The 26,417-nt window shown below is 36.3% G+C and overlaps 1 protein-coding gene across 1 annotated transcript in view; it reads right to left on the reverse strand.

The window, feature by feature from the left end:
• NUP205 (nucleoporin 205) overlaps positions 1 to 26,417 on the reverse strand; it is an 81,642-nt gene that overhangs the window by 44,186 nt on the left and 11,039 nt on the right. The window contains exons 5-21 of the mRNA XM_024737986.1: positions 26,208 to 26,367; positions 25,188 to 25,416; positions 23,795 to 23,959; positions 18,980 to 19,155; positions 16,228 to 16,344; positions 15,910 to 16,047; positions 13,886 to 14,036; positions 12,636 to 12,841; positions 10,527 to 10,709; positions 9,358 to 9,408; positions 8,627 to 8,836; positions 5,798 to 5,897; positions 5,215 to 5,352; positions 3,659 to 3,848; positions 2,552 to 2,672; positions 711 to 792; positions 271 to 435 (exon numbers count right to left, since the gene is read on the reverse strand). Coding sequence (XP_024593754.1) covers positions 271 to 435; positions 711 to 792; positions 2,552 to 2,672; positions 3,659 to 3,848; positions 5,215 to 5,352; positions 5,798 to 5,897; positions 8,627 to 8,836; positions 9,358 to 9,408; positions 10,527 to 10,709; positions 12,636 to 12,841; positions 13,886 to 14,036; positions 15,910 to 16,047; positions 16,228 to 16,344; positions 18,980 to 19,155; positions 23,795 to 23,959; positions 25,188 to 25,416; positions 26,208 to 26,367 — 2,582 coding nt within the window. The remainder of the gene's footprint in view (positions 1 to 270; positions 436 to 710; positions 793 to 2,551; positions 2,673 to 3,658; positions 3,849 to 5,214; positions 5,353 to 5,797; positions 5,898 to 8,626; positions 8,837 to 9,357; positions 9,409 to 10,526; positions 10,710 to 12,635; positions 12,842 to 13,885; positions 14,037 to 15,909; positions 16,048 to 16,227; positions 16,345 to 18,979; positions 19,156 to 23,794; positions 23,960 to 25,187; positions 25,417 to 26,207; positions 26,368 to 26,417) is intronic.

Genomic DNA, 26,417 nt, shown 5'->3' on the forward strand with positions numbered 1-26,417 from the left:
ATACCTTTATAAAACTTAAATTCCATATACATATACCCTACCATAAACATCCTTTCAAATATTGATACAGAAAATGTATTAAATACTAACTTTTCAAGGCTTAGTTTGTCCACACTTGATGTAAGTCCTAAAGATTGGCCCATCACATTACCTTTCATACATTATTTATTTCTTTCAATGAATTATCCCATGAGCCTGGAATTCAATAAATGACCATTTAGCAACATAAATATGAAAAGAAATAAATGCCTATGTGTCTTATGGCTATACCTGGGTCTTGAAGGTTTGTGGTACTGACAGGTTTCTTCAATTCAAAGCCCAATAGGTAGAGAGCAAGATTTGGTGGATTGCGTTCCAAAGAGGTGATGAGAAGATTCAAGATGTGGATTCTTGTTTCATGACGGATTCCAGCTAATTTCTTTTCAAGTTCTGATCCTTAATGTGGAAATCACAAAACAATGAAAAGTTAACATATAACAAATGGAAAAATATAAAACTTGTATCCCAAACCTCCATGTTTTCTTTAGTTTTAGTTTACTTGATTAGCTATTACATTAAGTTCAGATTTAAGAGGTTTCCCAAAAGCCTTATATACTTTTATGCTAGCAAACTCTCAAATTTCTCTTACATCACCACTAGACATCCAACAGTTTTCTTTACAGTAAGCATTTACATAAAATAAAAAATATACATGTTAATCTAAAACATACCCTCTTCTAGACGTACAAATTCTTCTGTATCTTCACTATCCAAACACTCCACAAATCCAGCCATCAGCTTCTGACTTACACTCTGAAGTCATATAAAGATTTTAAAATGACTAAATATTAGAGAAACTATGATAAATATGATATATATTTATAAACACTTTTCTATAAAGAAAAAAGGCAAATCTGCTCCAAGGAAAGTATTTAGGTTTTAGTTACATTTTTAATTAATATAAAACTGAGTTCCTTAACGGAGTGCCATTTAGCTTGCTATAGAAATAAAGAAACAAAACCTTTTAAAGTTTATTGGTTTTAAAACTTGCTTAACTAATTTTCTTTCCCAAAGAATCAAACTAGTTTTTTTAAAAAATAACATTAAATTGCTACTTCATAACTTCTTCATTATATACTCAATGCTATCAGATCTTAACTAAAATATAAAATAAAATTCTCATCTTCTCTCTTTAGAAATGTACACATACACCAGTTTTTTATTTCTGGGCTGAGAGACTAGATACTACTTTACCTCCTTTAAGAACTCTAGCAGGAATGGGGACTTCCCTGGTGGTTCAGTGGTAAAAAATCCGTCTTCCAATGCAGGGGACACGGGTTTGTTCCCTGGTCGGGGAACTAAGATCCCACATGCCGCAGGGAAACTAAGCCCGCGCGCCTCAACTAGAGAGCCTGCATGCCACAGACTACACAGCTCACATGCTCTGGAGCCCGTGCACCACAACTAGAGAGAGAAAACCTGCACGCCACAACTAGAGAGAAGCCCGCGTGCCAAAACGAAGAGCCCGTGCGACACAACTAAGACCCAACGCAGCCAAAAAAAAATAAAAATAAACAGATACACTTAAAAAAAAAACAAATAAGAAACAAGAACTCTAGCAGGATGCTAAAATTGGTAATAACAATTCATACTCAAATGAATGCCAGCAAACTGAAAATCTTCATTCAACATCCCCTAATTAATTATGTGGTTTCATGAACTTCATCCAAAAACCAGATTAGACATCTATATTTTACTATAAATAATGGTTCTCAACTTGGGCAGTACTGCCACTCCAGAAGGCACTTAGAAATATGTGGGGGCATTCTGAGTCATCACAACTAGAGATTACTACTGACAGACAGTGGCAGGGAACCAGGGATGCTAAGAGTTCTGCAATTTGAGGGACAGTTACACATGAAATGAAGATCTGTCCCACCCAGAATGCCAGAAGAGTCCCTGTTTCAAAACACGGAAAGACAATAATATTCTTCAACTAGCAAAAGCAGTGATTACCAGCATAAAATACAAAAGGACAAATGTCTATAAAGAGAAAGAAAAACAGCAGATTCCCCAATTATAGCTATTCAGTGAATAGAAAGAGAACTATTATAAATTGGACTAAAAGAGGAAAACATCTAAAAACCTTCTCCAGTGTATCAAATGAAGTGACACAAATGTGGGTCACCAAAAAGCCATAGAAGTAGACAACTCACAACAGTGAAATCAGAATTGCAGAGGCTCACTCACCACTGAGGAAGGGTGAAACAAAGGATGCAAAAAACAAACAGAAGTTGCACTTACAAACCTAATAATCACTTTAATGTGCCTGGAGTAGCAACAGTCTCATTAGGCCATACAGTCACATACCATAATACAGAGTATAATCACATACTATAGTGTATGTAGTATCACTGGGAATGGTATTATCGTCAAACACAAATCACAGCCCAGCACATGGGTAGGCTTTCATCCATCATATACAGATATATTTACTCTCAGAATTTTTCCACATACAAGAATAAGATGTACTCAGGAAACACCAAAAAATAACAACAACAAAATCAGTTACCTGGTCATGTGTGAAATCTCCAACCAATTTTATCTGAATATTGGAATTGCAAGAGATACAGCAGAGGATCTTGGCACTTTCAAAAGCCAATTCTGGATTAGTATTGCCATGATATAGGTATCTTTAAAACAAGAGAACATTTGAGGAACTATGTGATGAAATTTTTGCTTCTTACTATTCTCGATACAGAACATTTAGGATGAGGGCTTCCCCTACTCATACAGCACTTTTGGGTAAATTAGACAAAGGTTTCCCCTTCTAACTAGATGTAACCTGTCACAGGTTGAATCATGTTTTCCCAAAATTCATATGTTGATAGCCAAACCCAGAATGACCTTATCTGGAAATAGAGTCTTTGAAGATATAATTAACCAAGCTAAGATGAGGTCATCAAGGAGAATCCTAATCCAATGACTGATAACCTTATAAAAACGGGAAATGTGGACACAGACACACACACAGGGAGAATGCCATGTAAAGGTGAAGGCAGAGATTGGGAGATGCTTCCACAAGTCATGGAACACCAAGCACTGCCAGCAAACCACCAGAAGTTCAGACTATACAATGAAAAGTTTGCTCCCCAGTCCTATCCTCCAAACATCCAATTTCCCAAGAGGAGACAAATAATATTAAGATTATGTCATTTTGTACTTAGAAATTTTTAGGACATAGAGTAAGTTAGAAAGGGACTTCCCTGGTGACGCAGTGGTTAAGACTCAGTGCTCCCAATGCAGGGGCCCTGGGTTCGATCCCTGGTCAAGGAACTAGATCCCACATGCATGCTGCAACTAAGACTTCACATGCCACAACTAAGGAGCCCACAAGCTGCAACTATGGAGCACGCCTGCTGCAACTAAGACCCAGTGAACCAAATAAATAAAATAATTTTTTTTAAATGTACTTAAAAAAAAAAAGAGTAAGTTAAAAAGAAGAGAAAGATTATAAGGTTCAGAGTAATTAAAATCAGAGAAGCAAAAGAAGATAATAATAAAATGAGACAAAAAAAAATTTTAAGCGATGCATTAGGGATCTGACCAGATTTGGAAATCAAAGCTAGAATGCCATCTCATTCATTTCATCATTTCTCTACCTACAAATGCAACTTACCTGGCAATGTTCACCACATTATCAGCCTTCTTAGTTCTGGGATTGATTCCCTGCAATAGCTGTTCTAAAGGACAGACTATTAGAGCCAGCTGACTCTCTCTTAGAAGATCCATAAAGAGGTTTTCCTTTTGCAGAGTAAGATTGAGAAGTGCAAGGCAATGTTGCACTGCTTTCTCCAGGTGTTTCTTCCCTATAGAGCAAAATCAAAATTAGAAAGTTCTACATGAATCTTAGAAACTCATAATCAATTCTTAGGAAAACAAGATAAAGGACAAGTTCCAGATTCAAAAAGACCTCAAGTTTTCAAACCTTCAGCAGTAAGTTTACAAGACTCCTCACCCAGACAAGTCATGGTAACTTTTGTGACTCAGATTACTTTAATGCAATGGCTTCTCAGTAATTTTTCCTGTATCCTTTCCCTGATTATTTAGAGCAATGGTTCTCGGATGGGAGTGAGCTTGGCCCCAGAGGACATATAGCAATATCTGGAGACACTTTAGGTTGTCACAACAAGGGATGTGCTGCAGGCATCTAGTGGGTAGAGGACAAGAGGACAGCCTCTACATTAAAGAATTATTCTACCAAAGGTGCCAATGGTGCTGAGGCCAAGAAACTGATTTAAAATAATACATAACCATTGTGGAAAATCTGGAAAATAAAGAAGCAGAAAATATAAACAAGAGTCACCTATAATCCCACCATTCAAATTGAAAATACATGTGCTCTGGAGCCAAACTGCCTAAGTTCAAACCACAGCCCTGACCCTGGAGAAAGATGTGAAACCTCTTTATGCATCAATTTCCTTATTCATTACATGGAAATAATATCATCTACCACATAGGGCTTTTGTACAGGTTAAATGTATTAATACATGTAACGTGCTTTTAAAATTGCCAAATGCAGGGCTTCCCTGGTGGCGCAGTGGTTGAGAGCCCGCCTGCTGATTCAGGGGACGCGGGTTCGTGCCCAGGTCCAGGAAGATCCCACATGCCGCGGAGCAGCTGGACCCGTGAGCCATGGCCGCTGAGCCTGCGCGTCTGGAGCCTGTGCTCCGCAACGGGAGAGGCCACAACAGTGAGAGGCCCGCGTTCGGCAAAAAAAAAAAAAATTGACAAATGCATAGTAAGCACTCAATAAATGATAATAACTACTAGTAATAGTAAATGAAATTTATTGAACACTATGTACCACGCCCAATAGCAAGGGCTTTTACAAATACTGTGAAGAAAACAAAACAAAGACTAAAATTTAATTAAATTAATTAAATTAAAAAATTTTAAGTTAGACATGTTAAAGATGTTAAAGTGATAAGAGATAATTATGATTACCTACCAAAGATCCTGCAATAAGACAGTTATAATGAGAGTCTCTGTACTTTAGTCTGCTTTCACTTTTAATATACTTTCATTGTATGACTCACTAAAACAACACTGTAGATACAGAGAAAATCTTACGGTGGAAAGGAAGTTCAGAGGTCATCTACTTCAAACCTTCAGTTTACAAAAGACAAAACCAGCAAAACTGTTTTCAATATATGAAGACATTCAGGCACATACCAGGGAAAGGAGCATAGGTATCAAGCTGCTTAACGCCTTCCTCCAGTAAACTAAGAGCAAGCTCCAACATTGGTGACTCATTCAGAAGATGATACATCAGACTAAATCCTGGTGGCTTATAGGCTATGATTTCTTCTCCTAAATAGAACATAACATAGTGCAAAAGATGGTGAATTAGTATTTTTGTCACACCCTTGATTTCTATGAAATATGTGAGATTTGTAAATTAAATGGTATCTAAACAGATGAAGGCAAGTTTCAATTTAGAGACAGTGACACCAACTATATACAGTGGTAATTTCCAAAAGAGCTGATCTGCACATAGCAGTTAGTTCACATGTTATATGTTAACTCACTAAAGAATCTGTAAGGCAATGTTCTTACTCCTCCATTCAGTGAAATTTTACTTTATTTTATCTTGCTCAGAACAATCAAAATGACTTAAACAATGCACCAAAAAACATAAAATTATAATTTAACTTATAGCCAGAAACAATTTATAGCTTATGTATAATAATTTATAAATTATAAATAGGTTTATAAATAGCTGACACCTTGTTTGAAAGTGACAGAATTAAATTACCTTGTAGTTCCACAAACTGGTCTACAAAATCTTCAAGTTGAGGTTCATAGTCTCCGAGCAATTTATAAAACACCGCCAAAACAACCTCAGCGACTTCCCACTATAGAAAAACATAAATATTTCAATAACAGTAACAGTTCAAGGTGATAACCTTTCTAAGTTTTTCATTCCTCCTACTTTTCTCTAGAAAATGAGTGAAGTCCCCTTTCTACTTTATTTATGCTAAGCAATATAGAAATCCCAGTTCATTTTGCTTTGTTTTGCTAAAGAACAATGGATTGGTTAATTTTTCAAGGTAAAACATTTGTAAAAGCATTAGTCTAAAAGAAACATTTCTATAGCAGATATTTGGGCTTTGTTAATAAATCTAAAGCACTCAGTATCTAGCCATAGTCAATTTATAATTAAACAACACCAGATTTGAACACCTCTCCAAAGTGTCAAATATTTCAGTTTCTCTAAGAATCTCAGCTGGACAGGATCGGAGAAATCATCTCATTTAATCAACACTTATTTTGCAGGTGAAGCAAGTGAAGCTCAGAGCAGTGAATGATATCCCCAAGACCATAAAGCTTGGAAGCAAACGTGCTGGAGGTCCAGCCCTGCACTTCTAATTCCCAGACCAGTGTTCATGGCTCTAGCCAAAGTTAAGAATCAAAAAAAAAAAAAGTTAAGAATCACTGGTAGGCTTCCCCCAAATGACCTCATTATCACCTCTTTGTTTAAAATGTTTTTAAAAGCTAAGTAACAACAAGGAAAAATATTTATGCCAAAGGGAAAATATATATAACTGTACAGACAATAAAATTAAACTGCTTAAAAAATCCACTGCATAGAATTTTAATGAGGCTGAGTTTGGTAACTGTACATGGTGGTTTTTTAAATATTACTTTAGTCATTATTTCCACTGCACATTATTTTATCATGGCTGATTTTGAAAATTGGGATAATCATTTTTAAATTATTTTTAAAAAATTATTTACTTTTCTCTATTTTCCAAATTTTTCAAAATAATTTGTTTAAATGAAAAATGCTTATCACCACATAATAATGGATTTTAGGATTAATAAATATACACACTGCCTCTAACACTCTGTTTATAGTTATTTATCTCAATCCAAAGCACTGTTTTTGAGAAGCTAGTGTTCTAAAATACAAAGATGTAAGTTAAACCTTAAGAAGACTTCCTAGTGAAATAAATTCACAAAATTGAGGGAAAATTTCTTAGGGTAATATGTGGGGAAATAAATGGTAGCTGGGAAGAGCAGCAGTGCTAGAAATATAGAAATGCATGGGTGAAAAATAATAAACACGGAAACAAAGTTGCTGACTAAAGCTCTAAACCGTTAGGTCATAATGACCTTTGTAAGAAAAGGCAAATAAGATATTTAAAAGAAATGCCAAAAAGTATCAGAACATTTTGTTGAAGAGATTGCAATTATCAGCATCCATTATTCATCTGAAATGACTTCTATTAATGAGGCATGGCTGCTGTTATAGTTTTCATCCAATAAGGAAACATATGTTAATAAGGTAATTCTAGGGCTTCAATAAAATGTATGCCCCTCTCAGTGTTTATTTCTACCACATGAGAAGCAAAACTTCTAAGGCAACTGACAAAAAATAAACTTGTTATTTGGGACTAAATATTAGAAACAAACTATGTCCAATGATACGGCAATGAAAAATAAACTATGCTAGATACAAGTAATGATTATGCAGTCATTAAAAAGACTGTTTTCAAAGAATCTTTAAGAGCATGAAAAAAATCCTCATAATACTATATTTGTGGCCAAGAAGGGATACAAGCTAATGCAGCTCATTATCTCAGTTTAGGCAGATATGCATAAGAAAAAGAATAATAGTTAACCTTCCCTTGGCAACAGGATTATGGGTGATATAATTTCTTCATATATTTTTCTATATTTTCCTAATTTCCAAAATTAGCATGAACTATACTATTTTATAGTCAATAATACAACAAATAAACCCAACAGGTTCAAAAACAGCAAACTATAAAAATAAAGCAGAAATGTCCCTACAAGATATATCCAAGGGTAGTCTGTGAACCAATAAACAGTATTATAGACTAAAGTGAATTACATCAGAACCTGGAAGGGTTTCTTACATAGCTTAGTGGTTATGAGCTTGGATCTGGAATCAGAGTCCTAGGTTCAAATCCTGGTCCTGAACCTTAACCAAGTTCCTTAACTTTGCTAAGCCTCCATCTGTAAAATGGGAATATTAATAGTACCTGCCTCACAGTAATATTAGAATTACATAAGCTGATATATACATTTAGCTCAGCTGTGAGTGTACTGCAACCAGAGCAAATATGTACATAAATGTCAGTGCTCCCTCAGCCGCTATCCACGGCAAACATACCTAATGAATCACAATATGCCTTTCCACTAAACCAGACTCCACAACCCAGAAGTGCTACTAATCATTAGAAATTAGTGTGCAAGTTCAAACTCATTTCAATCCCTAACCAAAAGCATCCCAATAAAGAATAGTGTGTTTCCAACTGCCAACGGTGTAACACTTTTGGTTCAATTTTGGTCAAAATTTGTTCAATTAAGGATCTAAATGACTATGACTTCATATTAATTAAATTACTGATCACTAAAAAGTCACTGCTTTGGTTTTAATGCCTTAATTTATTTTTTAATGCATATAAACCAATCAGACCATGGATATGTCAGTATAAGACTATGAATTTTACTAACTTTCAAAAGCTAAAATGAGCTTATAGCATCTTGTACCTCTAATAAAAGAAAAAGCAGCAATAAATGAGTAAGGAGACAAAAGTTTTTCTCTGAACATAACCTTTTCAGCTGCTCTCCGGTAAGCTCTTGTACGGAATCGGAGAAACACAGAATCTCTAAGGAACTGCAAATAAGGGTCAAAGCCGGGAGGCCGCAGTCCAGCGCCCAAATTAGAAGGAAAGGAGCTCTCCACCAGGGTACTAATTAGCTGGCAAAAGGCACGAGTTAATGGGTATTCTTCACATCGGGATTCTATCTCATTTAGTTCCACCTTCCAAAGAAAAATAAAGGAAATTCGGTAACATAAAACCATCAGCTATAAAGTGGAAAGCATTTTTCAGACATTAACTCATTAATATCGGTATAATATCACACCCAAAGACCCACACAGATATTATCATTTTTTATTTAGAGGTAAAGACACAAAAGTTACAAATGGAAACCTTAAATGTTTCTTTAAAAAAGAGGAAGGGAGCGTACAGAGAAGAAAAGAAACTAAAACAAGTAAATCCTCACTTTAGGGTTGACCCAAGTAGCCTAATTAAACTTAGTTCAAACCAAACTTTCAGTTTGGATGGCTGCCATCTAACATGCCTTTCCAACTCTGAAACCAAAAGTATTTTGATTTCTTTCATAAAAAGTTTCATCTCCATTTCAACATAAAAAACCCTCAAATGAAAATACATTAAAGTTGAAAATTACAGAACCCTAATAGGGTAAGAATATTTTTTCTTAGTCTTTTTATCATGTGAATGTATGAATATAGCATTTAAACTAAAAGGAAAGCTTTACCTCAATACCAATAGCTTGCCTCTGGCTTGGAACTCTTACGGTTTGCAGTACCTTAAAATAATAAGAATTAGATGTTAGGAGCACTCATTTATCAATGAAAAGAAGCAGCTTTGCAATAATAGTCATATACAACACCCACCACATTCTACATCTTACAATGTCGATCAGAAATGACAACTTAGAAGTCTCTGATGAACTTTCACTAGCAATTGCGTCCAGGTTCAGGGAGAACTTCCAATTACCTGGGCTTCAGAAAACTGGTAATTTCTAAGTGCACACAAGATGTGTTTTCAGCAACTTTCCTCTCAGATATTTCAGGGATGAACCTTAAAAGGATTTATGAGAGGAAACCTCACCCAAACACACTTCATCTTAGGTATAAAGAAGCACTCAGGACAATTAAGTACTGACACACTCATGAATGAAAAAATGAAGTATCAACACTAAACTAAAAGTGGCCAAGCCTCCAGCACACACCAACTCCCTTAATTTTTGTTTTTATAAAGTATCATTAACATCTTCAGGACACGTATGTCACAAAACAACTAGAATACTGCTTCAAAACAGTAGTTTTACCAATGTGTCAGAATCATAGGCTCCCTTATGTGGTATTATTTCTAAGACAAACATATATTCCTCCTAACCATTTTACTAGAAAAATCTCTATAGGACACATTCTTATTTTCCTTTTTTTAACTTTACCACATATAGAATAACTCTATCTTGACATAAAAATTCCAACAGGGCTTATAACTAAAGAAATAAGAGTTGATAGAGACACTTCACTCGTCTGCTGTAAGACAGGAAGGGCACAGAAGGAAGCAGCAAAACAAATAGGCATCTCCCACATTTAATGAGTACAGATGACTTCGGAAGCCTTCTACCAGCCTAGTGTCAAAGACAGAGTTGAGGAATTTATTAATCTTACAAACACTGAAAAATAAAGAGAAGAACCAGTCTCCAGTAACCCAGTGAAGCTGTCAGCTGATCCAAGAGAAAAACCCAAGCCTGTTAGTTTCTGACGCTATGCTTAGTACCAAAATCATAACTTTCTATCTGTGAAGTTCGTGGTATACTATACGTTTCAATTGGATGCACTTGCTTGTACAATATTACCAAATCTCACTTCCAAACTGTAATAATGTAAATAAGAGAGCTCATAATACTACCTGAGTGTATTCCAACGACTGCCAGAGAGAAGCAGCAATTTCAGGAGATTTTCCAAATGCTGCAAGTGTCTTCAGTAGTTCGGCCTTTAATACAGGAGGGATACTGCATTGCAGGAGTCCCAGAATCACCACCACGGGGGTCCACTGAGGATGTTCACAGAGTGCCAAACGAGCATTTTCACTCTGAGTATTGAATTGAAAAGAACAAGAGAGACTTTCCATTTTCAAAAGCTAAGAAAAATGACCAGTAATCATCTAAACTGCTAACACACTGAGTATTCATAGGCTTAATACACACTAAAACAAAGATAAGCCTACAGCAAATGCTTGAACTCTACCAGTAGATCAAATCAGATCACTAGCTCAGTCAGTGTAAAAAATGGAGAAACGATAGCCTTTGTAGAATTACTTTGACAGCTCTAAGAATGGAAAATAATACATACAAACAGAGAAAGTCTTCCAGGGTCACATAAATCTTACATAGGCATTTAACATCTTTTCTGGAACAATGTTAGATATGAATGAATAAAATACCTTGTCGTTTACTGAGGAAAAAATGGAAACACACACACATGCACACACACGCACACACGCACACAGTATCAAGTATCACTCCATTTTAATTCAACAAGAAATAATTACAAACTTTATGTTTCGACCTTTAATACTATTTGGCATTACTGGGAAAACCAGTAAGTTAGAAGACACTCTTCCTATCCTCTGGAGAGAATGTCAGACTAAGGAACTTAGCTTTGCTCTAGTGAACAAAAGAAACAACTAGACGAGCAAATGGGACCTAATTAAACTTAAAAGCTTTTGCACAGTAAAGGAAACCCTAGACAAAACGAAGACTACCTACTGAATGGGAGAAAATATTTGTAAATGATATGACCAATAAGGGGTTAATATCCAAAATATATAAATAGCTCACACAACTTAACATCACAAAAACAAACAACACAACTAAAAATGGGCAGAAGTCCTGAAAAGACACTTCTCCAAAAATGACATGCAGGTGGCCAACAGGCACATGAAAAGACGCTCAACGTCACTAATCATCAGGGAAATGCAAATCAAAACACCTCACTCCTGTCAGAATGACTATCATTAAAAAAAAGAACACAAAGGCGAGAATATGGAGAAAAGAAAACTCTCCTACACTGTTGGTGGGAATGTAAATTGTGCAGCCACCATGGAAAACAGTATGGAGGGTTCTCAAAAAACTAAAAACAGAACTACCATATGACCCCACAATTCTACTCCTGGGTATACACTCGAAAAAAACAAAAACACTAATTTGAAAAGATACAAGCACCCCAATGTTCACAGCAGCATTACTTACAATTGCCAAGATACGGAAGCAACCTAACTGTCCATCAAAAGATAAATGGATTAAGAAGATATGATATATATATATATATATATATATATGTATGTATATATGAGAGAGAAAAAATATTCAGTAAATTTTCTTTTTAATTAAAAATACTCTTTATGTGTATATATATATATATGTATATACACAAGAACCTATATATCCACACCTATGCTAGGAAACCTTCTAGAAGGATGTGTATCCAACAGCTCATTCTTTTTTTTTTTTGCGGTATGCAGGCCTCTCACTGTTGTGACCTCTCCCCTTGCAGAGCACGGGCTCCGGACGCGCAGGCTAAGCGGCCATGGCTCACGGGCCCAGCCGCTCCGTGGCATGTGGGATCTTCCCAGGCCGGGGCACGAACCCACGTCCCCTGCATCGGCAGGCGGACTCTCAACCACTGCGCCACCAGGGAAGCCCCAACAGCTCATTCTTATTTGCCCTTCTGATTATTTTCTTTCAGGCTTAGGCTATTATTTTCATACACATTTATGGCAGTAAGCAGGGGCTACCAGAACTATACCCTCTAAAGGTGAAGAAACAAAGAACTTAAGAACAGAATAGCATAAAATACTAACCACAAAAAAAAAAAAAAAAAACAGAACGCCAAATATATATGCTAAATTTATCACTCATAAACTTTAAGCATTATAAGGAAACTTGGGGGCTCCTTACAATGCCACTGTGTTAGAACACAAAGTTACATTCTCACATGCAGTGGGTGGGTTACCTACCCAAGTAATGATGGTAGATGTGAGCTGTAAAAAAGCAATCAACCCGTCCTGCTCCTTCTGGGTGATGCCACGTGAAGGAAGGTGACGGTACTGGACACTATCTGCACTCGGAAGATCCTTCCGGAGGTGTTCATGGTAAAGCATCAAGGAGTGAAAGAAATGTTCCCAGGAAACAGGACTGCCGCCTGCCCCCTGAATATTTTCAACTGTAAAGAGACACAGCATAGAATTTCCTTTCAAAATTGTCTAAGCATTTGCTTGGAAATGGAGGAAGAAAATAAATTTAAAACAATAAACTTAGTTTGCCTTTGTCCTAGATAAGCTGTGTGTTGAAAATGGGTTAGAAACCCTCTTTAAACTAAACTCTGGATCAATTTATCCCTGGGACTAAAACTGGGTGGTGCCCATGTAATGCAAAGGTAAATTACTTTGGATGTCAGTTACCTACTTCGAATCCAGGACAGTACTCTGTGTTGTCATGTAACTATACAAGGCTGCTTTTCCCATGAGTAGTTCCCAAATGTTGAGCTTAAATTAAATTCCCAAAGAGAGAGAGAACTACAAACTAGATTTGCAAATTACAGTACTCTATTACATACCAAGCACTGAGAGCAAAAGCCGAGCAGATAAGACAAGGAAGGCTTGACAGAATAGTCAAAACACAGGTCTTGGAGCCAGACAGATCTCAGTTCCAATCATGGCTTCCCTGTGACTCGTGACCTTCGGTAAATTACTTAACTTTGCTAAACCTCAGTTTCCTCACATGTAAAAACAAAGTAATAATATCTACCTGACAGAGGTGTTTAATAAATATTTCTTTCTCTTCCCTTTTGTACTATTTTTGGTGTAACCAGACTCCAGTCTGAAAATTAAGTGAGGAAATTGGGAGAGGGTTGAGAGAAAAACTGTAAGAACAGAAATTTAGAAAATAAGGACTTATGAAGATAAAGAAATCAAACTTATGTAGCAAAGGTGTATATTTTGCTTTGAGCACCAGATATGTTCTTAAAAATGTATATTAATTCTCATTTCTTAAACTGAACTGTATTTTATAAAGCAAATGGTAACTCTCCAGTCTGTGAGACCATAATCAAAGCATCGCCATACATAAAACCAGCAGTGGGCTTCTCTCTGTTATAAAAATAACGTATACGCCCAGTAGAACCTAGCACGTATAACCAATATGCTTTAATAGGTAGAAGGATACTGAATGTCACAACAAACTTAGACAACAACTAGATTTTTCTTACCGTGACTGCTACCATTGACTTTGAGTAGACTAAAACAGTAGTGGGCACACTGGGGCCCATTAGCCAATCCCTGGAGCATTTTCAAATAAGGAATATAAATAGTTGGAGGCAACAGGTCACCCATTTGCCTAACAAACTTTGACAAGACAACCTGAAATAGGGAAAAACCAACAGTTTACATAAAGCATATCTTAACTTTAAGCCAACATGGACTAGCTAATAAAGACTACATATGAACTAAAATGAATTATGTACTCTCATTTAACTCCCCACCCAAGACAAAATAATCTGGTATTCTATTTATGAAAAATTGCATTTTCAAGTTTGTCATTAGCGATTTAATGCAATTATAGAATATCTTTGTGAACATAAAGTACATTTTTATAAACATTGTAATGTCACAAAACGTAAGACTACTCACATTCTAAATATGTAAAACAACTGAAGAAATTTACTCATTTAAAATTAACTAGCAAATTCAAAGGTACACTTAGAACCCAGAGTTCCTAAATCCCAGTCAAATTTAGTATGAAGATCTAGGAACCTGAAATAACTTTTTATAGTAACCTAAACATATTCTGTTTTGTGTTCTGGCCAATACATGTTCCTACACTCCTGTTCTCTAAGTCTACTTCTTAGATTTCTCTTTTCTCTTGCTTATGCCTTAAATCTATTATCAACAACTGAACATATTATTCAGACTAATTAGTTGGAACTCAGAACCAAAAATGTTACAGATCTCTGGAAATTATTGTTAAATCTGTTAGGTATAACAATTTTATGATTATACAGAAAAAATATCCTTATTTTTAAGAGATACTAACTTAACCAGTGAGAGGTGAAAGGTCATGCTGCCTATAATTTACTTTAAAATAACCCAGCAAAATAAAAGCAGTAGAAATAACAAGAATGGAAGTGAACATGGCAAGATGTTAACAGCTATTAAATTAAGATGTTGGGGAATTCCCTGGTGGTCCAGTGGTTAAGACTCCATGCTCTCACTGCTGAGGGCCCGGGTTCAATCCCTGGTTGGGGAACTAAGGGACCACAAGTCGCAAGGCAAAAAAAAAAAAAATTCTTCTGGGGAAATTCCCTGGCAGTCCAGTGGTGAGGACTCCACCCTTCTACTGCAGGGGGCACAGGTTTGATCCCTGGGAACTAAGATCCCACATACCGCAACGCAGTCAATAAATAAATGATTAAATGGAAAGGGGCATTTGCTGTAAAAAAATAAAAATAAATTAAGATGTTGGGTGTTTATTATAATTATTCTCTCTTCCATATGTTTGAAAATTTTCATAATGGAAATTTCTTTTAATATTTATAAACTTTTAATAAACCCTTCTCCAAAACGTTTTAAATGGAAAAAAGTGAAACAATAAATGTAAGAAATACAGTTAAAAAAAGGGGGGGGTCCTGATCTTAGACCCTAGCTAGCATAAATGAAAATTGTATTATATGGCATGAAAACATCTAGAACAGAAAATCCCAAAGAGATGAAGACAGATATGGCAATCCATCTGATTTGCTGCTGCACAGCACCCTTTAGTTACTACAGGATATAAAATGGACTTTTTCCTACATTATCTACTGACTCATAGGCATTCTGTCATTAATTATAACTTCTAAGCCTTTTTCCTGTAGTATTTTTACCTCTCCTATCTTCCTCAACTTGCTAAGAATGATGTATATTCTTTGTCATGCCTATAGAGGACAGAGTAAGTTAATAAATACTAATTAAATCCAAGTAAGTGACTCATAAAGAAACTAGACACTTTTCTGTGTCTAATGCTTCGATGCATAGCTAGTATCTAATAAAAGGCTGACTATATAAATTCCAAAATGATCAGATCAATTTAAGAGTTTCAATTTCCTTAAATAAAAGGAAAAAGTATAAATGTCTAAAGGTTACAATAGTGTTCATTTGCACGAACAGCAATAACAGCAGGAAATACCATTTTTCATGTTTTTAAGATTTCCAGTTACCATCCCACAGTACAAAAGCAGAAAAACTAGGAGCTCACCTGGCGCTGAGGGGGTCGCTGATGAGCCACCCCAAGGTAAGAACCCAGGATAGTGGAAGTCTGAAGAGGCTCTGAGGGACACCAGTATTCTAGTGCAAGCTCCAAATTAAAAGGATTCTTTTTATATAGCTCACCTATCTGCAAACAGTAAACAAAGACTGTGGGAAAATGCCTGTAACTCAAATTACTTTTAAATAAAAATTTACATTTTTATTGAATTCACTTGTATATTTAAGATATTAGATCTGAAATTTTCCAAAGGTAGGGAAAAAATAACGGAGAGAGGGAGATGATAGTCCATCCAATATAACAACTTACCAAGAGCATTAATTGTTCCAGATCCCTTCTAAGTGAAATGGGGGGTTCGTTGCCCATCTGCATACTCATGTGAATCATTCGAGCATCTTCATCTGCCCGATTCCTCAACTGCTTCACCTATTAAATTTATTATATAGTTTATATGTAAATTTATTATATGGGTTAATAATAATGAAATGAGAAAATCAGGCAACTGTCTAAAAGTGATTACATACAAGAAAAATATTGTTTAAATATCTATTCCACTTTAATAATGTGAAGAAATATGCTAGGAATTTTACTGCAATATTAATCATAATTTATAATATCTTAAGACTTCAATGCATTTTCCACTACAGATAAGTTAGTTTTAACTAAAGTGTTTCTCAATTACTGACATTTTGGGTAGGATACTTCTTCACTAGGTTGGATGATTCTAAACATTACAGGACATTTAGCATCCCTGGTACTACCTACTAACTACTAATACCACCACTATAGTCATGTAATGAGCAAAACTAGCTCCCTAAACATTTGCTAATTAAACAATGTACTTGTAAATAACTCAGCAATCAAATAAGTCTAAAGGAAAACTACAAAATACATTAAATAGAATAAAAATGAAAACACAACATATCAAACTTTGTGTGACCCAGTTAAAACAGAAATCACAGATAAATTTATAACATTAAATGCCCATAGTAGGAAAAAATAAAGGTTTCAAATCAATAATCTAAGCTTCTGTGGTAAAAAACTGAAATGATTAGGGCAAATTAAAACCCAAGCAGAGAGGAAAAAAATAATAAAAGCAGAAATCAATAACAGTGAAAGAAAATATAAGAAAATCAATAAAGCCAAAGGCTGGCTCACTGGAGAGATCAATGAGATTGATAAATCTCTAGCCAGGTTAAGAAAAAAGGGAGAAGACACAAATTAACCAATATTAGGGATGAAAGAAGAAACATCACTACAGATCATACAGACATAAAAAGTATGATATTAGGAATACTAGGAATAACTTTATGCCAATCGATTTGATAACTGGAATGAAACAAATTCACTGACAGACACAAACCTTCAAAGCTCATTTAAGAAGACATAGATAACCTAAATAGTACTGTATCTATTAACAAAATTGTGTGAATAAGTTCATTGTTTACCCTATTCAAGTCACATATGACTTTTGTTTATTCAAACTCCTCTCAGCCTTTATCTTTCCAGATGACCACTATCTTTCCATAGTAAAAGTCCCTTCTGGACTAATAACTAGGAAAAAGTTAAAGCCTTAACCCTTTCTAAGGCTTCATTTCCACAAATGTAAAATGAAAGGATTTCTTCCAATTCCAAAATTCTATGATGTTCATCTACCACATCCTTCAAGGCTGATGAGGTCTCAAGTTACCTGTTAAACACTCCTTGACTATTCCAGTCCTGAGTGAGCTATCCTTAGCCTAAGAAATCCACTGTAATTTACTGTCTATACCTGTCATTTACTTACTGTTACTACCTGTATTTTTCTGTGTATATCTCATTTCTCCAACTAGACACCAGGGGTCCCCAACCCCCAGGCCGTGGACCAGTAGTGGTCCGTGGCCTGTTAGGAACCGGGCCGCACAGCAGGAGGTGAGCAGCGGACAATAAGAGAAGCTTCATCTGCCGCTCCCCATCGCTCGCATTACTGCCTGAACCATCCCCCCCAACCCCCTCCCCCCACTTCCGTGGAAAAATTATCTTCCACGAAACCAGTCCCTGGTGCCAAAAAGGTTGGGGACCGCTGAACTTGACTATATATTCTTTGCTGGCAGGGAATCAATCTCCTACTTATTTGTTTTCTTCACAATTCCTAGCATGGTTACCTGGAATACAGGAGAAACTCAATGAACACTTGATTCATTATATCATGAGTAAGCACTTCATTCCTTGTTTGCTACCATTCTGGGTAGTTTTTCCATTTGCCTTATGTTTTTCAGTAGGTATGATTATCAGAACTGCACATTGGTATTACAAGTGTAGACCCTTCGGGTGCTTTTTTTATGCACACACACACACAAAAGGCAGTTTTATAGGACTTTACCCCCTCCTTTACTTCCTGCCACCACTCTGATGGCTTCCTTGACACAAAATGGCACAAAGAACATACGCTATGTAGGAACTGTCTGAAATGGCTCTAAGAATTCCTTTTTGGATCAAAGTTATAGCTTGAGCACTTTATTCAAATGTAACCTCACTAAAGGTAGGCAGGGCCCCTGGGGCCTGTTATTAAGAAAAAAAGCAACCTTTGCATTAGTGTCTTAAACCCATCACTTTACCCGTATCTATGTGGAGGTCTATTTATACACTATAATTAAGAGTCTAAACAATTATCTATGAAACTATAAAACTGGAGATTCTCCACTATACCTCTTCCAAATCATGTATAAAAGGCATTAAATAAGACAACCTTAGCACTGATTCTCCAGGGTAGCATGAAGTTAATAATTTTCTCCCCACAGAAGCATTTTCATTTGCCTATTATTTTCTCACTACAAACAATTCTCAATGCCAAATATGTCTTCCTTTTAGCTTGTTCTCAGTTAATGGGTCTTACATTATTTCATTTTCATGAATCACAAACTAATTCACAAGCTGTAACATAACAACTACTGCCAAGTATTAGTCTACAGTAAAAGGTTTTATTAGTTTCCAAAACATAAAGTTGGTTAATTAGTCAATTTTAAATTATTTTATAAAATTCTTCTACTACTTTTTACTCATCCTACATTATTACACTTACCTTCATTGGCATAAGTGCCAGGAAATCTGTAATGAGATTATGGATTCTACGAATATAAAATTCCTCCTGATAGAAGTTTTCTGACACCACTACGGATTCAGTGAGGAACAGGAAAACACTGTCTGCAATTGCGAGCTCTGCCATTGCTTCATCTGCTTCTGTGAATTCAGCCAGAGCTAGGAACATATTTAGAAAAACAGCACATGGAGGAAAAATTACTAAACTAGATTATAGTATCTCAAAATATTCTGCTGATAGTTCAAAATTCAGATCTCTTCTCAACCTTCTAATATGTTCTGTACACAAAATAAGACAGTGTGTAACTGTAACTGACTCACAAACCCCAAAGAACTACAGAAAAAGTACATTAGAAAATCATCTACTCTTCACAATAACATCGAGAGTGATAAAAAAAATTACTTAAGGGATTTTCCTGGTGGCGCAGTGGTTAAGAATCCGCCTGCCAATTCAGGGGACACAGGTTTGAGCCCTGGATGGGGAAGATCCCACATGCCACGGAGGGACTAAGCCCGTACACCACAAATACTGAGCCTGTGCTCTAGAGCCCGCAAGGCACAACTACTGAGCCCGCGTGCCACAGCTACTGAAGCCTACACGCCTAGAGCCCATGCTCCACAACAAGAGAAGCCACCGCAGTGAGAAGCCCCTGCACCACAATGAAGACTAGCCGCCACTCGCCGCAATTAGAGAAAGCCCGCACACAGCAATGAAGGCCCAACGCAGCCAAAAATGAATAAATAAATATATATTTTTTTAAAAATTACTAGGTAATTTTGTGATAATCTGTCTTTGAAAAAGAAATGTTAAATAGCTTATTCTGCTTCACTGTCATAAAGACCAAATACATTCTGTTACTTAAAGTACACTTTCAATGCCTTGAAAAGGGTCAGGAATAGATATAAACCAGGATAGTCTCAACCAGAGGAAAAGAGATTGGTTGGTTTTTCCCTTTTTTTGTTTATGTGTTGTTTTGCATTTTGAAATAAAGCCTGCATATCTACCCATATCATACAAACTCCTTGAGAACAAAATAGTTTCTTAATTCTTTATTACTACTAACAGTAATGATTACTAAAATTATTAATATTAATTAAATATTAATAACTAGTTCCAAGCCTTCACTTGAATTCAGAAATACTGAAATTAAGAACTATTTCTTTTTCCCAATTTTTTTTTTTTTAAACATCTTTATTGGGGTATAATTGCTTTACAATGGTGTGTTAGTTTCTGCTTTATAACAAAGTGAATCAGCTATACATATACATATGTTCCCATATGTCTTCCCTCTTGCAAGAACTATTTCTTGAAGACTACTTACTTGGGTAATAAAGCACACTAATATCTTAATGTAAATTGAGTTTTATCATCTCAAAACAGTATATAAAAATTTCAATCAGTTTAGTAAAATTCAAAACACACTTTTTATAAAATAATGTAATAAACATATTTTATAAAATGTCCAGAAGTCTACAAAAAGAGTAGGAACTAATTTTTCAAAATTCACATCTTTGTTAAAACTCATCTGGATTATTTCAAGAAATGACCATTTCTGCAACATAAGCTATTCATCTTTTCTAGTAATTTTTAAAATATAAATTAACAGATTAAAATGTATACTTTAAAATGTTCATTATAGCGAATTCTCTGGTGGTTCAGTAGTTAGGACTCCACGCTTTCACTGCTGAGGGCCTGGGTTCAATACCTGGTCAGGGAACTAAGATACCGCGAGCCATGCAGCACAGCCAAAAAAAAAGAAAAACATTCATTATAATACCCCTAATTTTAAAGATTATAAAAGGGTATGAGCATGTAAAACTAAAGAGATTAAGTAGCCAAAGATCTAGGACTTGAAACTAGGTCTGGATTCCTATTCTTATCTAGTGAAGTATATAGTATTTTCTACTGTGCCTCTCAAGATTAGGCCAATGGTACAGTAATTTACAGTATATGAATTTGATTAACTATCACATAGCTACTTAAAAGTATACAGTAATTTTATGCCAGAAAAGTACTGAAATAAGACTTGTAAATGAATAAGAGGTATAGCTGAGAAACAGAATTTGTACATGATTGTAAATGTCTAATTCTCCATCTACCAGCTTTAATATAAAAAATACTTGGCCAGGGACTTCCCTGGTGGCTCAGTGGTTAAGAATCCACCTGCCAATGCAGGGGACACGGGTTCGAGCCCTGGTCCAGGAAGATCCCACATGCCATGGAGCAACTAAGCCTGTGCACCACAACTACTGAGCCCACATGCCACAATTACTGAAGCGCATGCACCTAGAGTCCATGCTCCACAAGAGAAGCCACTGCAATGAGAAGCCTGCGCACCACAGCAAAGAGTAGCCCGCGCACCACAGCAAAGAGTAGCCCGCGCACCACAGCAAAGAGTAGCCCCCACTCCCCAAAACTAGAGAAAGCCCATGCACAGCAACGAAAACCCAATGCAGCCAAAAATAAATAAAGAAATAAATTTATTTATTAAAAATTTTAAAATACTTGGCCAAAGAAAAACTTGTAACACAAAAAAAACTTTCCACAGCAGTCTTGAGAGAAAAAAACGGAGCTGGAGGAATCAGACTCCCTGACTTCAGACTATACTACAAAGCTACAGTAGTCAAGACAATATGGTACTGGCACAAAAACACAAATATAGATCAATGGAACAGGATAGAAAGCCCACACAGAAACCCATGCACCTATGATCAACTAATCTATAACAAAGGAGGCAAAGATATACAATGGAGAAAAGACAGTCTCTTCAATAAGTGGTGCTGGGAAAACTGGACAGCTACATGTAAAAGAATGAAATTAGAACACTCTCTAATACCATACACAAAAATAAACTCAAAATGGATTAGAGACCTAAATGTAAGACCAGACACTATAAAACTCTTAGAGGAAAACACAGGCAGAACACTGTATGACATAAATCACAGCAAGACCCTTTTTGACCCACCTCCTAGAGAAAGGGAAATAAAAACAAAAATAAATAAATGGGACCTAATGAAACTCAAAAGCTTTTGCAAAGCGAAGGAGGCTACAAACAAGATGAAAAGACAACCCTCAGCATGGGTGAAAATATTTGCAAATGAATCAATGGACAAAGGATTAATCTCCAAAATATATAAACAGCTCAAGCAGCTCAATATTAAAAAAACAAACAACACAATCCAAAAATGGGCAGAAGATCTAAATAGACATTTCTCCAAAGAAGACATACAGATGGCCAAGAAGCACATGAGAAGCTGCTCAACATCACTAATTATTAGAGAAATGCAAATCAAAACTACAATGAGGTACCACCTCACACCATTTAGAATGGGCTTATCAGAAAATCTACAAACAACAAATGCTGGAGAAGGTGTGGAGAAAAGGGAACCTCTTGCACTGTTGGTGGGAATGTAAATTGATACAGCCACTCTGGAGAACAGTATGGAGGCTCCTTAAAAAACTAAGAAGAGAATTACCATATGACCCAGCAATCCCACTACTGGGCATATACCCAGAGAAAACCATAATTCAAAAAGACACATGCACCCCAATGTCCATTGCAGCACTATTTAAAATAGCCAGGTCATGGGAGCAACCTAAATGCCCATCGACAAACGAATGGATAAAGAAGATGTGGTACATACATACAATGGAGTATTACTCAGCCATAAAAAGGAACAAACGGGGTCATTTGCAGAGATGTGGATGGATCTAGAGACTGTCATACAAGGGAAGTAAGACAGAAAGAGAAAGACAAATATTGTATATTAACGCACATATGTGGAACCTAGAAAAATGGTACAGATGAACTGGTTTGCAGGGCAGAAATAAAGACAGATGTAGAGAACAAACGTATGGACACCAAACGGGGAAACTGGCCGGGGGGTGGTGGTGGTGGGATGAATTGGGAGATATGGATTGACACATATACACTAATATGCATAAAACAGATAACTAATAAGAACCTGCTGTAGAAAAAATAAATAAAATAAATTTCAAAAATTAAAAAAAAAAATCTTTCCACAGCCCACTTGGGAACAGCATGAGACTAGAGAACAAAATGTTCTGGAATCATACAATTGATAAGCTACTGGAATCTGCTGACACTCTAAGACTAGGAAACATTGACATGGACTGTAAACTTTAATAAAACCTTTCCAGATTTACAGTAAAAACCTACAGAAGTGACAATTTTCGGGCCTTCAAATTACAACAAAAGCATAGCTCTCATCCTGTTAGAGTAAACCACTATTAGTATGATAATTACATGCACGTAAACAGCAGAAGAGGATATGCTATAGTGGGTAACAGATTGTCAGAAGTCAGATTCCACATCCATTATTGATTGAACCAAATATCACCTAATATACTATAATTTAAAATAACAGTAGTTTTTAATCTGACACAATGTAAGAAAAATTAGTCTGTCTGTGAACAAAACCAAAAAGAAAAATGTAAAAAAAATATATTGTTATACTGTCATTTCAAATTTAAAACTCTTAAGGAAAAAAAGAAGCTAAAAGAGAATTGTCAGTGGCTGCAAGAAAGGGAAAAAAATTTTCAAATAATTTCTTTTGGGAGACAAGAAAAAAGGAAAAGGTCCGTACTTCTCAATACAAAATTTCAATTACCACAACTCTAGGTATCTTCCTAGGCTCATGCTTATACATGTCAAAGATAACACCTTTTCCTTACACGGCACAGCCAAAAAAAAAAAAAAGATAACACCTTTTCTGAAATGCCATTAAACGCTGATATGTCATTTTCTCATAACAAAATGACCTACAATCAGTTTACCTGTCACATCAGGGAGCTGAGATATCCCCCTCAACGCCAGTGCCCAGGCAAGTCTCACAGTGGCTTGCAGACCCGGCAGTTTCCAAGGCTGTGAGTCTTGAAGACGAGAGTGAATTGTTGCAATGTATTGTCTCTCTGTCAACAGTGGAAGTTGATGAATCATATCTGAAAACAAAAATAGACAACTATACCAAAGTAGAGAAATTTTCACTTTTGATATACAGGAATAATGTCTAAGAATCAGAAAGTCAGAGTATTCCCATCAAAAAATTATGACTAATTATAATTTATGTTTGAAATAATAAGTATACTATCATAAAAATAGACTACACCTACTTAATTCTGTGATTCATTTCATTCAATACAGGAAATCTGACCAATGCATTAACTGGCAGCATTCCTATATGAGAAGCACAGGTACTGCTTGTTATGTGACACACAATGTACTATGTGACAATTCGATTGGAGGTAAGGGGTAGTTTTATTTTAAATAAGCCTTTTGTAATGGCTAAGGATGATCACCAAAGAGGAGTGGGAAGTGTCTGGTCTCCTCACATACCTAACGAAAGGAGACGGGGATGATACAATCAAAAGCGGACAGCGGACAACTGTTGGAATAATTATAAATATTTATGACATTAAATGGCAATAAGCTTCCTTTGTGGGAATCATTTTTGAGATCCTCGGTTCTAAGCAGTAACTGTTTACAAGGTTACCAAGAGAAATTTTATCTACTTCACAGAAAAAAAGAAAGTTAAAGATAATATATTACTAAAAATTATAGTTATCCTCCCTTAGAATGAAAGGTTTAAAATGTGAATAGTAAAGAAACAAGCAAGTAGGGGGACTTCCCTGGTTGCGCAGTGGTTAAGACTCTGCGCTCCCAATGCGGGGGGCCCAGGTTCGATCCTTGGCCAGGGAACTAGATCCCACATGCATGCCGCAACTAAGAGTTTGCATGCTGCAACTAAGGAACAGGAGAGCCACAACTAAGCAGTCCACCTGCCACAACTAAGGAGTCCATGTGCCGCAAATAAGGAGCCCACCTGCCGCAACTAAGACCTGGCACAACCAAATAAATAAATTAATTAAAAAAAAAAAAAACAAACAAGCAAGTAAATTAGGCATGCCTAACTCAACAAACATATTGCAAATCCTTTAGCACGTTCCCATTCCAAAACCTCAAAAGATAACAGAAATATCTAACGGGGCGGCAATTACTTTAAAAATGTGATCTTATATCTAAATATTCAAATATGGATGAATTACACACAAAGGAATAAAATATACTATTTTTATCTTAGTTGTTAAAAAATCACCCTTCTTAAATGTTATCTCCACAATTAAATCTGATTTTTGAAATAAATGTATTAATAGGTACAAAATCCAATACCATCACGTTCCTCTGTGCTTTGTTCTATAAAACTGATATCAAAGCAGTACAGAAGTGCCATAAGAAGAGCCAGATTCACTGCATCCAACGAGCCATTAGCCTCAACAGTCACTCTTTCCAAATGTCCAATAAGGAGCAGAGTGTCATCTTTGCCTAAAGGTGATTGGCAAGCCCAGGCAAAAAGGCTTTCTGCCAGAGACTGCCTGCACTCCTTGATGAGATCAGAAACCTAGAAATAAAGATGAATGATTATCGGTATAAATAAATTACACTGAAGCCTGATCTTATTCCAAAATGTAAACTATGTATCATAAAGGCAAACTATATAAATGTATCTGAATCCATAGGCGACCCTAAAATCTCACCTCTGCAATTCTGAACAAACCCTACTATTAATTCCTCAATCTTAAGTCCCAACCTCCTCTATAGGACAATTTCTTAAAGGCCTCGGGGCTTCCCTGGTGGTGCAGTGGTTAAGAATCAGCCTGCCAATGCAGGGGACACGGGTTCAAGCCCTGGTCTGGGAAGATCCCACATGCCGTGGCGCAACTAAGCCCGTGCGTCACAACTATTGAGCCTGTGCTCTAGAGCCCACAAGCCGTAACTACTGAGCCCGCATGCCACAACTACTGAAGCCCACGAACTTAGAGCCCATGCTCTGCAACAAGAGAAGCCACCACAATGAGAAGCCCGCACACCGCAACAAAGAGTAGCCCCTGCTCGCCGCAACTAGAGGAAGCCTGCGCACAGCAATAAAGACCCAACGCAGCCAAAAATAAATTAAAAAAAAAAAATTTCTTAAAGGGCTCATTCCAGAAAAAGTGCTAGCATGGCACATAGTGCCTAGAAAGAGGCTGAAACAAGTGCAAGTCAATTTCATGGACACAACTGCCTATACACTTTCCTAGGCATTGTTAATTTTCCTATGCCTGTATTAGAAGAATGTTCTAAGTGACATGACTTTTCTGCCTCCAAGATGTGACACAGACAACCCATGAATTGATGTCATTGAACCCTTGCCTCTTTTCGATGTTTTTCACTGCCTAAACCTCTCTCACGCTGTAGTTTCTCAAACTCGTTGTTAACATCAATCTGTGACACAAGAGTAAGAACTTTGTAAGTCAATCCTTGCTCCATCAGCTCATCAGTAAACCGTGTTGTCATGGAAACCAGCTCTGGACTGTAATGAAAATAATCAATAAAGTTATAATGAACAGTAATGTTTATACT

This window comes from Neophocaena asiaeorientalis, unplaced genomic scaffold (assembly GCF_003031525.2).
Source record: "Neophocaena asiaeorientalis asiaeorientalis breed wild unplaced genomic scaffold, Neophocaena_asiaeorientalis_V1.1 scaffold364, whole genome shotgun sequence".
In the NCBI taxonomy this organism is placed as follows: Eukaryota; Metazoa; Chordata; class Mammalia; order Artiodactyla; family Phocoenidae; genus Neophocaena; species Neophocaena asiaeorientalis.